The sequence below is a fragment of the Rhinolophus hipposideros genome, assembly GCF_964194185.1.
Source record: "Rhinolophus hipposideros genome assembly, chromosome: 15".
In the NCBI taxonomy this organism is placed as follows: domain Eukaryota; kingdom Metazoa; phylum Chordata; class Mammalia; order Chiroptera; family Rhinolophidae; genus Rhinolophus; species Rhinolophus hipposideros.
Window position 1 is genome coordinate 40,240,966 of NC_138061.1, and position 16,040 is coordinate 40,257,005.

Below are 16,040 nucleotides of genomic sequence, written 5' to 3' on the forward strand. Positions count from 1 at the left end.
GGGAGAGGAGACATCTCGATTAGGCAGCTACACTCTACCTGAGATAATCTGACCTACAAAGGACAGAGCAAATTATCTGGGGTAAATAACCAGTTTCTGGAAAAAAAAATATTTATCTGGAAGCCTGAAGTAGTTTTAGTATTGGTACCATAGTCAGAAGAATTCCATTGTGTGTCTGAATCAAAATCAAGTACAGGGTACTGTGTATGTTAACACACAGTCTGCTCCGTGTCTGAAGGTAGTTAATATGTTATTTAGTATTCGAGATAATGTTTTCAGCCAAATGGTTTTTAGGAGATAAGGATTTCAGAGGAAATGGGACGATGAAAGAAATCGGTGAGATTCAAGAGTTAAGGATAATAGTTTTATGATCCAAATTTCTGACAAAGAATAACCTTTATTCTTTTCAAATGAGGAAACATACACACAGATAATTTTAAATAGGATGACCCATTACTCTGCTTTCATAATTTTTTTATTACAAAACTACAGACCTTCATTATAGAAAATCGCAGTCGTTTCTTGAAATACCACCGACCACAGCACATTGATCAAAAGCCTTTTTAGCCCTCTGATCTATTCAATAACTGGAAGAGAACCAGAGTGCTGCTGTGCTAATACCGCCCACATGTTTTCAAACGATGTGTTTTGGCATTGCTAGCCTATACAACTCATCACAGCCATTAGCAGACACTGGTCTCAGGCACTGGCTGCTCAGTCCTGCTGGAAGGACCCTGAGGAAGCTCAGTCTCACCTTTCACACCGAGATGCCGACCCTGTAAAGGCCAGGGCACCCCTGAACCAGAACAGGAAATGATCTGGTTCAGAGAAAGGCTAATTTCCCAACTGCTGGGTTTCTCTGCTGATGGCACAATTTTTTCAATTTGGATTTGTTTCTTATCGTAACAATCACCTACCTCCCAAGTACAAAGGAGGAGTGCAAAGGGGAAGCAGGAGGGAGAGGAAAATCTGGATGAGACAGAAATACTGGTACCACTTCCAGTAGTGAATCAAAAGATGACTTATTTCAGCCCATTTCTCAGAGGAACAATCAAGAGGGTTTGATATCAGGCTTCAGCAGACAAACGTACTGCATTATTTTTCAAAAAGTAGCTGCCAAAAGGCTCAAAAGTTGCCAAGTGTATTAAGGCAAGGCCTCTGGCTTTCAACAACCTCCACCTGTATCCTGCTGATTCTTTCAAACTGTGCATGTATTTGTTTCCTCAGGCTGCACCATGACTTGCTTACCTGTATCTGCATGCTCCCATGCTTTAAACAGAGAGGACACAGGATTAGACAAACCCATCAATAAATGCACGTTCTCCCTCTCTACATATAACCCTGCCTCCGTTTCTCTCCCCACTACATAACTTTGGAAAGGTACTTTTTGTGTGTGTTTAAGGAAAATGGTCACTATTTATCCCATTCACAGTGCTGTTCATCATCACAACAAATAAATATGCAAGCCATCTCCTTTCACATCTAACCGGATGGGAAGAGAGACCTCTTGGAGCCTGGTTTTTTTTTTTTTTTAAACAAGGATCCTAAGACAGGTGCATACCTCTCGTCATCCATTTCCAAGCTGGACTCACTCTCGGAGAGCTGTCGACAGAGGGCTTCTCTTCTCTCCATCTCCCTCTGCAGCTTCCTCTGCAGCCTCAAGTTCTCTTCCCTCATGTGACGTTCCTCCTCCAGATACTGAGCCATTTTCTCTGAATCTGAAAAACCGGAGTTCTCAGTGAAACCATATTCCATGCAATCATACTCAAATCTTAGGACATCCTACGCTATAGACCAGGAACTACTGCGAGTCAGGAGTTCTCACTCTTCCACATGCAGATGAAATATGGATTTCAGGTCTACCTCAAGTACCAAAGTCTCTCAACGATCTTCATTTGGGAAAAAATGTAAAAAGCAATGTTGGGAGTTTCGGCACCTTCACTTCCTCTTCCTTGCCTTCTAAAATGCGTTATGTGGAGCAGGATATGATGGAGTGTAGCTAAGTCTGGACTTCGCATCTACCAGAGCTCCCTCTGGTGCTGGAGCTGAGAGGGGAGATGGCCCAGCTGGGGAAACAGATTAAGCCCCTGGGCTCCCGGCTGAGCACCAATCCTGCTGCCCCTCAACTCCAGACACAGTGTGGTGAGTGTCCTATGGGCGCCTGTCACAACTGTTAGCACCCCCACAGTGCACTGTGGTAGAGGCACACTGAGAACATGCTCGATAACAGTTAAAGTTTGTGTTTTTTTTAACTCTGAGTGGTGAACACACAATATGATATATAGCTGATGTATTACAGAATTGTACACCTGAAACCTATGTAACTTTACTAACAATTGTCACCCCAATAAACTTTAATTAAAAAGAATTCTTTTTAAAACAACAGAAATTGACATAGTAAATAACTGTCACATTTCAAATAAATCTAATTTTGGTGTGTCTGACTCACGCACAGCCTTTCTGAGTTAGAGGGCAGGTAAAGACCTGTATGCAGCCAGGCTCTTGGGATGGTGTCTTGTTTACAACAAATACCCCTTCCTACGAGCCGTCCTATATGTTGAGGTCCGTACTACCACACTGGTCTCCCAGGTCACAGCGGACTAGCCCCAGGGCAGAAGCCAGACCCAGCCTGAGTCAGTCAGATTCTCTCTCCTAGGAATCTGAAATGTGGAAGTGACATCTTCATGAGGCTTTAGAATCGCCTTCTGCTGAGTTCCCTGAATCACAAGCCCTGCCGTTCTGAGGTAATTCTGTGCAGGATTCTCACACAGTCCAGCATCATCCCAGTAAGTGGTGTAACCTGACCTCCCCGCCCCTTTTCTGGTTTACCTCAGACAGAATCTGTTGTTACTAAATAACCAAAATAACTTTAATACAAAACTCAGTGTCTATCCATCGTCCTGCTTCCTTCTTTTCCCTGTCTTAGCCAATGAACTTGGGAAAAATAAAGGTAGTATCTACTGCTCTTTTCTGAAAAAAAAAAAAATAGCTACACATTCAGAGCAGCCACGATCACGTCTAAGAGAGAGTCCTATAGTTACTGTTCCATATTATTAGCCCAGTACAAATTTAAGAGGGAGCTGAATGTCACATTGACCACGTCTCTTCCACAAACTCACCCTAGTTCAACTCCATCAAATTAGTTTCAGTTTTAAGCAACTCCACGAAGTCTGGTGTTTTTGCAAATAACGACTTTTGGTGATAAATATTCAATGATTTCCGAGGCATCATCATTATAGAATACATAAAAGCTCTTTATTATCCTTATTTTAGAAATTCAAAGAAAACTATCCAAATTATTAAATACTTTATGTGCAATAACACTAAATCCCTCAGTTGTTTTCACTATATCCAGAAACCCCGCTGTTTAATCCAAATGCAAAAAAAATCCCTTTAATTGAAGGCATGCTGGGAAAATATTTACAAAGCACACTTTTAATATAAACGATTTAAATTATTTCATCCCAAATATGCAAGTGTGCAGAATTTGTCACTAGCTCTACAGGAAGCATTAGATTGACCCGTGGAGCATTTATTGTTTCTAGAACTAGAAGGGCAGCTATCAGAGCAAGTTGCCTTCCTTTTCCATAAATAGGAAAGCTTTGCAGAACTGAGGATTCATAGAGGCTTCAAGAATAATCAGTTAACAGGAAACAGTGTCTTCCAAAGAAAATGGCAATCCTTTAGCATCTGAGGAAATCAACAGGGGATCCTTAAGCAATAATCTACAGACAAGAAAGCCAGTCACCAGGAAAGATGGCTGGAAGACATCCTGGCAGTGCAGCAATGAACTGAGAAGCCAGAGGCATAAAGAAGACACTAGGTCCAGCACCTCTGGTGTTACAGACCCAGGCAGATGGCTGACACCATGGCATTCCTTGGCTGCCCTCTGCTGGCATACTGCCACATCTGATTTCAAGAGACTGGATTTACTCCTGAGTCAGCTCTGACCTTCTCTCACACAGAGCTCCCTAGGACTTAGGGGCCACAGCTTACGTTTCCCCCATCTTCAGCCACCTTACAATATTTAGTTAAAAATTTAGATGTTATCAACTAAGGATGACTTTCAGTCAGACTCTGAGGAGGTGTGGTTCCCAAATATTCCACAGGGGGCCTGTACATTTGGCATTCCTTTTCGTGTTTATGGTTAGAAATTACCAATGCTCAGACGTCACCCCAAACCAACTCAATCAGAATGCCTGAGGATGAGACCTTTCTACTGGTATATGAAAACCCCCCAGGAGATTCCAGTGCTCCACCAGAGTTGAGAACTACCAGGAGAGAGCTTCCAGTTCAGATATAGTCACACTTGGAGGGTAAGAATGAGGTAGATGGATAAGGAAAAGCCATTAGCTCATCCTCTAAACACAATCTGAACCAACTGTGAGCAACTAAGGGCCACTTGCCACTCTTTGGATTAGTTTTCTCTGTCCTCACAAAATCAAAATAGAATTTAGGGATGCCACTCTGTATCTGCAGTCCTGTCAAAGACCAAACAGTGCAGTAGGAAGGAAGGAGTGGGAATGAAAACTTCTCTCCAAACTTCCTCTAAAGGTTTTTTCTAGGGCATAAGGCAAGTATATATGAGAAAGAAAAATGTCAACTGATGGCACTGGAAGAGTTTAGAAAGGTGCTAAGAGACATCTGTCTGCCCAACACAGTAAAAACTCAAAACAATCCTAAAATAACTAATATCTGAGAACTCCTAATTTGTTTTCATGGAAGATACATAGTGGTTCTCAACCCAGGATACACATCAGAGTTACCAACATTAAAAAAAAATACGGGGGGTCGGGGGAGAGACCTGGGTGAGAAAGGGGAAGGGATTAAGAAGTACAAATTGGTAGTTACCAAAGAGTCATGGGGATGTAAGTACAGTATGGGGAATGTAGTCAATAATGTAATAACTACCATGCTTCCCCGAAAATAAGACCGGGTCTTATATTAAGGTTTGCTCCAAAAGACGCATTAGGGCTTATGATCAGGGGATGCCATCCTGAAAAATCATGCTACGGCTTATTTTCCTGTTAGGTCTTATTTTTCTGGGAAACACGGTATGTATAGTACGAGGTAAGTACTAGGCTTTATCAGAGTATCACTTCATAAATTATATAAATGTCTAACCCCTACTATGCTGTACACCTAAAACTAATACAATATTGAATGTCAACTATAATTTAAAAAACAGTCACAGGGATACATAGTATAACATAGGGAATAGTCAATAATATTGTAATAGCTATGCACCGTGTCAGATGGGTAATGACTTACAGGGGTTATCACTTTATATACCTTTTAGAGGTATATAAATGTCTAATCACTATGTTGATGCTGTTTTGTAGACCTAAAATTAAAACTTAAAAAAAAAAGATATATAGGGGAAATAAAATACAGAGGACCAGACTCAACCCCTCGAGAAAGCCGAGAAACCTATATGGCGGTAACCAGAATAATGGACTCCCCCCAAAGCTGTCCACATCCGAATCGCTGAAGCCTGTGAATATGTTATTTTACATGGCAAAAGGGACTTGGCAGATATGATTAAAAGTTAAAGACACTGAGATGGGAACTTAATCTGGATTATCTGGCTTGGCCCAATGTAATCACAGGGCTCTTACAGTGGGAAGGCTGGCAAGTCAGAGTGAAAAGGAGCTGTGTTAACAGGAGCAGAGGTGGGAGTGATGCCAGTGGACGGAAGGGGCCAGGAGCCACAGAATGCAGGCATCCTCTGGAAGCTGGAAAAAGCAAGGAAACAGATTCTCCCATAGAACCTTTGGTAAGGAATCAGTCCTGCTGACACCTTGATTTTAGCCCATTGAGACCTATTTTGAACTTGAGACCTCCAGAACTGTGGTATAAATTTGTATTGCTTTAAGCCTTAAGTTTGTGGTCATTTGTTACAGCAGCAACAGGAAACTAGTACACTGTATTTTTAAAGGTTCCAAGGATGCTCTTAATGCACCATCCCAGGTACACTATTGGACAAGAACTTGCAATGAATTTTAGAAAAGAAAACAGATAAAAACCACTGAAATTTTAAACGTATGTTCCATTTGACTCAGTAAATCCACTTCCTGGAATTTATCCCGAAAGTGTTCTTGCACAATTATCAGAGGTGCATACAGACATTCATTGTTTTGTAGCATCACAACCAAAAAGGGTCCATTGATATGGATCTAGTTAACTAAATTATGGTATAACCACACAATCATATACTAATGCAGCCTTTAAAACAGTGAGTAAGGCAGCTCTACAGATACTGGCAAGGAAAAATTACAAGACGTAATAAATGAAAATAGAAAAATACAAAAGAACATGCTCAGTGCACTACTATTTGTATAAAAGAAGTTTATACACACATACATACGTCTAGAAGAATATATAAAAAACGTGTAATTATAAGAATTAGATGGCTGGTGAGAAGGAGACTTATTTTTTTCCTGCATACTTTTCACTATATTATCTATTCAAATAAATTCGAGCAGCCTAAAGGCAGAAATAGGAGAGAACCAAGCAAATGCACAATGACCTAATCAAGTATTCAGAAATCTAGTTCCTCTGATTTCCAACTCAACAGCTTGACCTTTTCCAAAATAATAAGTATAAATTTCAAAAACATTTATTCTTCAGGTACCATGAACAAATGTTAGCTGAGGCTAAAATTTAGTAGTAAGGAAAATAAACTCTACTGTCTGCCTTAATGCCCCAAATGTATACTGAGGTCTCCTGTAATATTTGTGTTAGTGTAATCCTAGATATGAACGCAGGGGAGAAGATTAAAATATTACCTGTAACTCTGGACACTCTTGAAATTATCTGAATTATTTTCTATTAAGTATTCTGAACGATTTGCCGTGCCCTACTACAATATTTTCTAGAGATAATCTATTTCAGAATGACAGGTAAGACTTATATAAACACGTATTGGTAATGAAATACAATATGAATTTGATGAATGCGAATTAAATGGTAAATATCGGTGAAACCCTGTATTTGGTAAATGGATTAATTCTGCACATAGAGGACCAGTGAAACCAGAGGCTACATACGCTGTAACTGAGCAGCCCTCAGTTGCTTCTTCAGCCTCTCCACTTCATTCTTTAAAAACCTGATGTGGCGCATCATGTTTTCTGGAGAGTCGATCTCCATGGAGATGTCTCTAGGTGATGGGGGAGCGGAGACCGGCTGGTCTAACTTCTCCTGCAGGATTCTTTACCGAAAAGAAAAATTCCAACAATTAAAATCAGTTTGTTTTAAAAAGGCAAAATAGCATACTAGCCGGAGGGTTTGTTTATTAATAGCAAGCTCCTGTAAATCAACAGGATGAATTCATGGGGTTGCTTATCTCCTCTGCCTACTTCACATGAACTTCCGGTTACAGTTACCTGGTTGGATTCAGGTCAAAGGACAGAGCTGAAGGATTCACCTCCTTTTTTTCTTTTAAATGGCCACTGGTAATTAAGCATTACTGAAAAACTCTCTAACATTTGCTTCTGATTAGTATGGCTGGCATACAGTAGTCACTCAGAATTATCAGCTAACTAAATGTTTGACATGTTGGTTGAGGGCATGGAGATACTAAAGGAATTTCACTCTCTTAATGCTTCCATTTGAAACTTAAGAACTTTATACTATGAAACCTCTGCGGAGAGTGGTATAACATGGAGACTCGACTTCTAAAATTCCCTCCTGAGAAACCAATCCTGAGGGTCTGGCAAACTGGACAGAAGGCCCTTTGCTTCTGGCCATAGCAAAAGATAAAAAGTTCAAAACAAAACAAAAATTATTGGGTTAATAATTGGTAGTGCCACCTTTCCATCAATTATCGTTAGTTTGAATCACAAAACTCCTTATTTATATTCAACAGCTTTTGACTTAACAAAATGCCAATTTCATATTGCTCAATGCATTCTGCAAAGGAAGACTGACAATATAACGTGTTTCCCCCAAAATAAGACCTAGCTGGACCATCAGCTCTAATGCATCTTTCGGAGTAAAAATTAATAAGACCCGGTCTTATTATTTTAGCATAAGACTGGTATATCATATGATATATGATATGATATAATAACCGGTCTTATTTTGCTATAAGACCTGGTCTTATGTAACATAATACCCCCGGGTCTTATTAATTTTTGCTCCAAAAGACGCATTAGAGCTGATGGTCCGGCTAGGTCTTAGTTTCGGGTAAAACCTCAACTGCGTTCTGCAAAGGAAGACTGAATGGCAACAGATCTCCATGCCCCCTTTTCCAGGTTGCTGAGGTTTTTGGTTTTGTTTTATTTTTAACTTTTTACCTTTGAGTCTGCCCACGGGCAAACTGTGAATCAGGCCTATCCTTGTTGAGCAAACTAGAAGGTTACGTGTTGGAATGGTCCCTACATTTATTACATTGAATAATTTTTCATAATTCAATTTATTACTGATTCAACTACAGCTTGAATATTTCCCTGTAGATATACTTCTCATTTTCACTTTTCTTAAAGCCTGTGGTTACGGCTCCATTTTGCAAGTCTTGATATGAACTCAATAATTTACGGATGTTCATCCGAACCAAATTCTTATGGCCAAAGGACTCTGGTTAGTAAACAAAAGATGGTGAAGTAGATTAATTAACATCTTCAAGAAACTGCCATTCTACACCCATACAAACATTCTACATACAGAACTTCCTGCCATCCTTCAAGCCCTGCTCCAACCACCTCAAAGTATACGACACTTAAAAATAAGGGCCTGACAGTGTCATGCAGAGGGGTTCAGGAAATGTTTGCCATTGTCACATCCACATACATCCACTTAACACTAACCTTAAATATGGACAAGTATTTCTTCAGAGCAAGTTTTGAAACAGATTAACTGTTCTATTAAAATCTCAACCTTCCTAATTACGTATATTCTAGAGATGTGTAATAATTAAAGGTACATAGTACGTATGTTAAGCACTTTAGAAAACAACTGGGAAAGCCAGTTCAATAAAGTAGAAAGTTGAAACTGCAACCATCCTTCAGAACAGCTTAAAGGTGAACAATAGCACCTTGCTAATTTCTTCATCGCCTTTGACACCAAATGAAAAGAAATCCTACTGGGACAGTAAGAGGGAAGCATAAAGAGGTGACCAACATGAAAATAGTTCAAGTTTCAACATTTCTTTTTTCATTTGCCAAATTAAAATAATGTGCATCAACCAAGGAATTAAATGTCCCATCGTTATTCTCCAATGGATGCAGTCAGAATTGTACCCTAGCCACATACGCACACCCCATACTGAACAGCAGGATTAAACAAACCGCTTTTCAGCTTCCAGTTTATCCATCCTTTTCCAGAGACGATTAACTAGTGCCTCTTGTTCTTGCTCCAAAGTATTTTCAAGGTCGATCTTCTCTCGTCTCAACTAGAGGAAGGGAAAAAATTTTACTAAGAATAATAGGCTGCTTAAACTTGGTTAATTAGATTTCTCGATTGGACCATTAGGACACCGTTACTTGGAGAAAACTGCAAAAAAAATGGCCAATTTTCTGGCACAGACAAGGTAAGTACATCTAATTCTTAAACTGTAATTGAGGAAACCAAGACTGTTTCATTCTTTGATGTTAAAGCTTAATTGCTGTCTAGTACATAGCTTATTTCAGCATTTTTTCAAGGCACATGGCAAGTTTTCCTTAAACAGGGCTTGGGAGAGGTCTGCTTACTGGTCCGCTTACTTACTTGTCTGGGTTTATCCCCCCAGCCCTGCATGTAGTTCACCGTTTAGCCAAAAAGGTTAGATTACCATTTATATAAATAACTCAAATACCTGAAGACAATTCTACATACTAGTTAACGGATGTACATAAATATGCCCTAAGATATAAAAACATGGACAAAATGATGAACACAAAATTCACAATACTGGTTCCCTCTGGGGAGGTAGGGAAGAAGGGAAATTAGATTTGAGGGAAGGTATACAGTTGTGGAGAGAACCCTGAACTGCATTCGTAAAAAGAAGCAAACATGGAAAAAAATCACTTAATCAATCAATACTGAGAAATATGCAAAAACTGAGAACAACGCCAGACACTGGTTAATGGGGATATAGCAGGAAACCAAGGAGTCCGACATTTCTGCCCCGTGGAACTTACATTTTAGTGGGGTCAAGACAGTAACTGAAACAAATAAATTTTCTACTTTGTAGAAAGTGAGAAGGATCTGAAGAAAAAGAAGGCTGGTGAGAAGGCTAGAAAGTACAATGATAAACAGACTTCATAATGATGGATAGAGGAAATGTGTTATAGCATTCTTTGTACTTACCTGTATGTTTGAGATATGAAATAATTTTAACAGGAATTTTCTTTAAAAAGAGAAAAAGGCTATGTTACTGCCCCTATGCTGTCCCTTCAACCAACAGCAATTCACCTTTTCAGCCACTGAGTCAACAAATTATTTTTGATTGCACAGCTGCAAAAACGCCACAGTGGCAGATTTCACATTTCCTTAGCAGGTCACGGAGGAGAGTTCCTCATTGATCAAAGATCCTTCCTTGTATATACAGTAAAGGGAGATCCATACCATACAACCAAAGCAGACTTTCTTGAGCAAGTGAATGAGCCCAGATCACAGAGTCCATTGAAAACACAGCTTCAAAACGTTTTCTTTGCATGGGGGGGGAGGGGTGGCGGCAGGAAGTCAGAATAAGTTAGAAGTATCTTGTGCTGCGAAGCTGGAAACAGGCTCACACACAAATACTCCTCAGAATGTTAAGCAGTTCCTACCTGCAGCAACGAGGAGTAACCCTGGAAAGCCTCATAGATCCCCTATAAAACGTAGTGACTCTCGTGCTGACATTTTTGGCCAATCTTTGACGTATAGTTCAGAGCCATTTTTTTCTAAGAAACAAAACTCCGAGGGGCCTTTTAAGGACCCAGTTTCCATGTTTAACTGAAAGCAATACAGAGGTACTTGGGAGGCAAGGAAAAATTCAAGCAAGGCTTAATTCTGCAGTAGAGAAAACTATGCCCAATTCCTTTTCATTTTAGAGTTATCATGCATAATCCAATCAATAACTCTGAAAAGCAAAATCAGAAAAAGCTGTCTTTGCCCGTGGATAACTTTCTAGGCGTGTGGCTCTGAGTAGGTACTCAGCTGCTGTGAGCCTCAATAAACATCCTCACGTATGAAATGAGAAGAAGGTTGGCCTAGATGACTTCCCTTTCAGAGCTACCCCTTCTATCATTCATTCTCTGTCAGTCTCAAGATGGCAGTCTTCAGTCTGAGTTGGCTCAATCATAGAGTTTTAGAGCTAGAAGCAGCAAGACAAACCATCTTAATCCACTTTTTCATTTTAGAGCTGAAGAAGCCACAGACTGGCCTGGGGGATGATAGGACTGAGGCAAAGCGATACCACCAGGATAGGAATGGAAATCAGACACCACGATGGCCAAAAGAGCTGGGTCCCGTCCAACCCACAAGGAGAAGATCTTAAGGGAAAAGTAGGATTTGGGAAAATTATGCGATGGTTTGTGAACCCATCTCCTTTGCCAATAATTTGTCAGAGTATGAGAAAATACATAGGAGAGCAGGACAAATAAGGGGTGAAAACGTCCATGAATCTCAGTTACTTTTGGGCATCAGCTATCAATGTATTGCCCACTTGAGCAAATCAAGGCTTCCTGGGGGTGAAATTCGGGTTTGCTGTACCAATTTGCTCTCATTCATTTCTGTGAAGCAGGCTCAGCAGCTTAGATTTGGGTGTTTCATTACATAGGCTGGCAGTGCTATAGGAGTCTGTAATTATCGTTAGCTTTAGAAACAGCAGGGTTTCCTGTCTTTTCAGTTTTAAAAATCTCAGCTTTTCAGCATCATTGAGGACTTCTCATGGACATTAAAAAGCAGAGAAGTTAAAGGAAATGGTACTATTTATGATTATGATTAATTCCCCCTTAAATTCATCATCAGAGTTGCCCTTCCACCTCCTCTCCATTTAATTCCACAACCCCACATATATAAATTTAGAGCCAAAGTATTCACATCACTTCTGCCAATTCAGACAGAAGTAGATTTTCAGGGAGTACATTCTCCTCGTACTGAACAATCCTCGAATCTGGCAGCGTATGTTGAGTTTACAGGGTAGTAAGTCAAAAATTTATGCTTGAATTGAAACCATCAGCCCAGTGACATACTGGTTTCATTAGACTGGTCTCTATCTGTAATATTCTCCCCTATGTCCTTCCTAATAATATCTGATCAATTTTTAAATTGTGTTCATGCAACAGGCATCTATCTGCTCATTCACTATCAAACATCAAATTCTCAGGCTAACGTGAGCCCCTTTCTCACTGCTTATTCTGAGAGGACCCAGCACCAATGGGTATAGTTGATGTGGAGAATATATTCATTTGAAAGGCTGCTTCGTATTAAGTCAGTTCAATGGACTGGCAAATTCTTCTCTTCGGTAGCTCTCCTTCTCATTACAGGTTAATTAACATCAGACCAAGGGTCCTTAGTATGCTCCCAAAATATAGTGTCTTTAATGGATAAGCTTAGTATATACAAATACAGCTGGCTCACTTGAATTCACAGCCTGTCCTAGCTACGTATCCTCAGTGGGTGGATACCACCAGCAAAAAAGCAGAACAGGTAGGGGCCAGCCAAGAGATGGCTCCCAATACGACGATTTCTGTCTTGAGATGGCCTTTTCCCATTTAGACAGAACTAGGAGACTGGGATGGAGGTGGGGTGAAGGAATGCTTGGAAAAAAGCCTGAGAACCTGCGCCTAACCACTGTACTCCACCATAGACTTCCGAAAGGTGTTAGTGGATCTTCTCCATCTATTTTGAAAAGTGTTACTCTAACTACCATATTATCATCACTTCTATGGGAAAATATATTTTTGAACCGCAAATATTCGACTTAAAAAACAAATGTAGGGGTGGTGGGATGGGTAAAAAGGGGAAAGAATTAAGATGTACAAATGGTCACCTATAAAACCAGTCATGGGGATGTAAACAATAGCATACGGCACAGAGTCGATAATATTATAATAACCATGTGTGGTGTCAGATGGGTACTAGGTACAGGGTAATCACTGCGTAAGTTATATAAATGTCTAATCACTATGTTATACACCCGATACTAATAGAATATTGTATGTCAACTGTGACTGAACAATAAAAAAGAGGGGTGGCTGGTTCGGTCAGTTGGTTAGAGCGTGGTGCTCTTAACAAGGATGCCAGTTCAATCCCCACATGGGCCACTGTGAGCTGTGCCCTACACAACTAGATTGAAACAACTGCTTGTTGTTGACTTGGAGCTGATGGGTCCTGGAAAAACACACTTAAAATTTAAATGTTAAAAAAATAAATAAAATTCTAAAACCAAAACAAATTTTGGAAGGCAGCCCATTACAACTAATCCAAGATAATAAAGAGAGCGAAAAGCCCATGAAACAAGGGTTACCATATAAACATAACATAATCACAAAGTTTGTTACAACATATAGAAAAAAGCACTTAGAATGATAAGGGGTATACCTGATGCTTAAAAAAAGAAACAGCAGAGTACTCTCTAGGACTTACATTAACCAAACTCTTAGTTGTCTGTCTGTCTGTCTGTCTGTCTATTTTAAAAAGAGGCAAATCCTAAGAAAACAAGTGAGTGATGGGGATTAATACAACAATCCCCAAAGCCTTCCAGGTCAGGTAGTATCTAAAGGCTATTAACAGTTCAGCCCAATTTCCTATCAATTTAATTATGTAATACCATAGATATACAAAGCAGTGACTCTGGGTATATCAGAATCATCTAGGAAAATAAAAAGCACAACATTCAGAAAATGGCTAAATCAAAGTCAGAAAAATGAATACAGTTTCTGCAATGGCACAAATGTTTGTGCCCTACCACCGCAATTCATATGCTGAAGCCTAAATCCACAATGTGAAGTGATAATGGTATTTGGAGGTGGGGCCTTTGGAAGATAATTAGGTTTAGCGGATGTCATGAGGGTGGGGCCCATGAGGATGGGATTAGTGTCCCTACTTAGAGGCAGGAGAGACCTTGCTGCTTGCTGCCATGTGTCATGTGAGGATATAAGAAGTAGATAGCCTAGAACCCTGAAAAGAGCCATCACCAGAACTCCATCAAGCTGGCACGCGATGTCAAACTCCCAGCCTCTGGAACTATGGGAAATAAATTTCTGTTGTTCACAAGCCAGTCTGTTATTTGTTATAGCAGCAAATGGTCTAAGACAGTCTGTTTCTAGTAGAACAGTGACAATAAAAGCTCTTACCTTATTCCATCCTACTTCTCCAATATGTCTGAGTTAATCAAGGTTTTACATAATATTAAACCTTATATATAAATAATAATAAAAAATTATTATTTACATAATAATGTAAGTCCTCACTTTACATTATTGATAGGTTCTGTGACTTTAAACAAAACAATGTATAACCAAAACAATTTTACCATAGGCTAATCGATATAAATGAGTTAAGTTCCTACAGCAGTTCATCAACACTGTAAAGAAATGACGCGGGTCAAATATATGGTGATGGAAGGAGAACTGACTCTGGGTGGTGAACACACAATGGGATTTATAGACGATGTAATACAGAATTGTACACCTGAAATCTATGTAAATTTACTAACAATTGTCACCCCAATAAAATTAATTAAAAAAAAAAAAAAAAAAAGAAATGACGCTAATCGCAGACCTGCTGTACATAGGAAAGAAGTGACTAATAGGATTCATGAGGGAGCTATTAAAATATATCAACTGACATGAAAAGAGCCGAGAACAACGCACAATGGTCCTTGCTCCATGGCAAAGCCTTCACAAATTAAAGCAAAAGAGACAAAGTAAAACTTAAAACACTACCTCTGTTGGCATCTGTTCAGGCAATCAGTGGAATTTTGCTGAGCCCTGGCAATTCTCCTCCTAGGCTGGAAGACATCTGACCCTTGCCTTCTGGAAATTTTTTTTTTAAAAGAAATCGAGCAGCCAATTTGTGTTACAGACGAGTTAAGACAGGTGTTCATAGACCACAGAGCCCCCAAGGTACCTATTCGATTAATCAAGCTGAGGCTGTTTTCAGAATTAAAAACAAGTTCTAGGTCATCGCTACAGCTTGTGCAATGTTGAGCACAGAAAGAGCCAAGGGAAGTTTGTTAGTGAAGAGCAAAAGAAACAGAGAGGAAGGACGGTCACTTTCAAGCGTAGATCAAAAATTACAGTTGAAACTGAGAAAATAATGCAAAAAATCGTAAAGAACTATATAAATAAAGGATAAATAGGGCTGTCCCTTGGGTAAAAAGAAATACTTTTATTACTTTTAGTTAAAAAATAAAAGTAATACTTTTATTACTTTTAGTGATCCTTTATCTTTGTAACTTTTCCTACCCCCAGCCAATTTTTTAATGAACATTTACTAATTTTGGTAAAAAATTTAAAGACATCCAATCCTAAAAAAACGACTATTTCCTAATATAATTTAATAGTATATCCATTAATTTAGGATGCTAATTTCCATATGTAAAATATAAAATGAGCCAATAAACTGTCAGAGGATAAATGATAGTAAAGGCTTAGCTATCTGGCAGACTCAGAGAATTTTCCAGATCGCCCAAAGTTAACCTTCTTTTACCGTAGCTTACAACTGTTTTCTTCTCAAAAATTGTCTTCCTAGAAAAATTAGAGTTGTATTTTGAAATGGATATTATCTCAGGACATTAATATCTCATTAATATTAATATGTGAAGACGACACTATTTCATAGTTTTCCAGCTCAATAAATTTTGCTTTTGTTCAATGACATTGAGAAATGAAAGTCTTTATGAAAGAGACATATATAATTACCCAGATTTTATGGTTTCTGGACTTAAGTTTTCATAACTTGGACATCAGCACAATAGTGTATAAATATGCATACTGGATTTATAATTCTAAGGGATTCTTTTACCAAATAATTACCATTGGTGGAAAGCAGGTTTAAAAGTATCGGGTGTACATTCTTTTGCCACATCAGGAGTGCAATGGAGAAGTCCTTGGGGAAGAAGTCATATCACA

The 16,040-nt window shown here is 39.2% G+C and overlaps 1 protein-coding gene across 3 annotated transcripts in view; it reads right to left on the reverse strand.

Moving 5' to 3' along the window:
• CCDC6 (coiled-coil domain containing 6) overlaps positions 1 to 16,040 on the reverse strand; it is a 107,435-nt gene that overhangs the window by 15,276 nt on the left and 76,119 nt on the right. For 2 of the 3 annotated variants that reach the window (XM_081075141.1, XM_081075140.1), the window contains 3 exons: positions 9,288 to 9,391; positions 7,050 to 7,210; positions 1,562 to 1,718 (listed from right to left, as the gene is read on the reverse strand). In XM_081075141.1, the coding sequence (XP_080931267.1) occupies positions 1,562 to 1,718; positions 7,050 to 7,210; positions 9,288 to 9,391 (422 nt within the window). The remainder of the gene's footprint in view (positions 1 to 1,561; positions 1,719 to 7,049; positions 7,211 to 9,287; positions 9,392 to 16,040) is intronic. The other variant, XM_081075139.1, reaches the window with a different exon arrangement.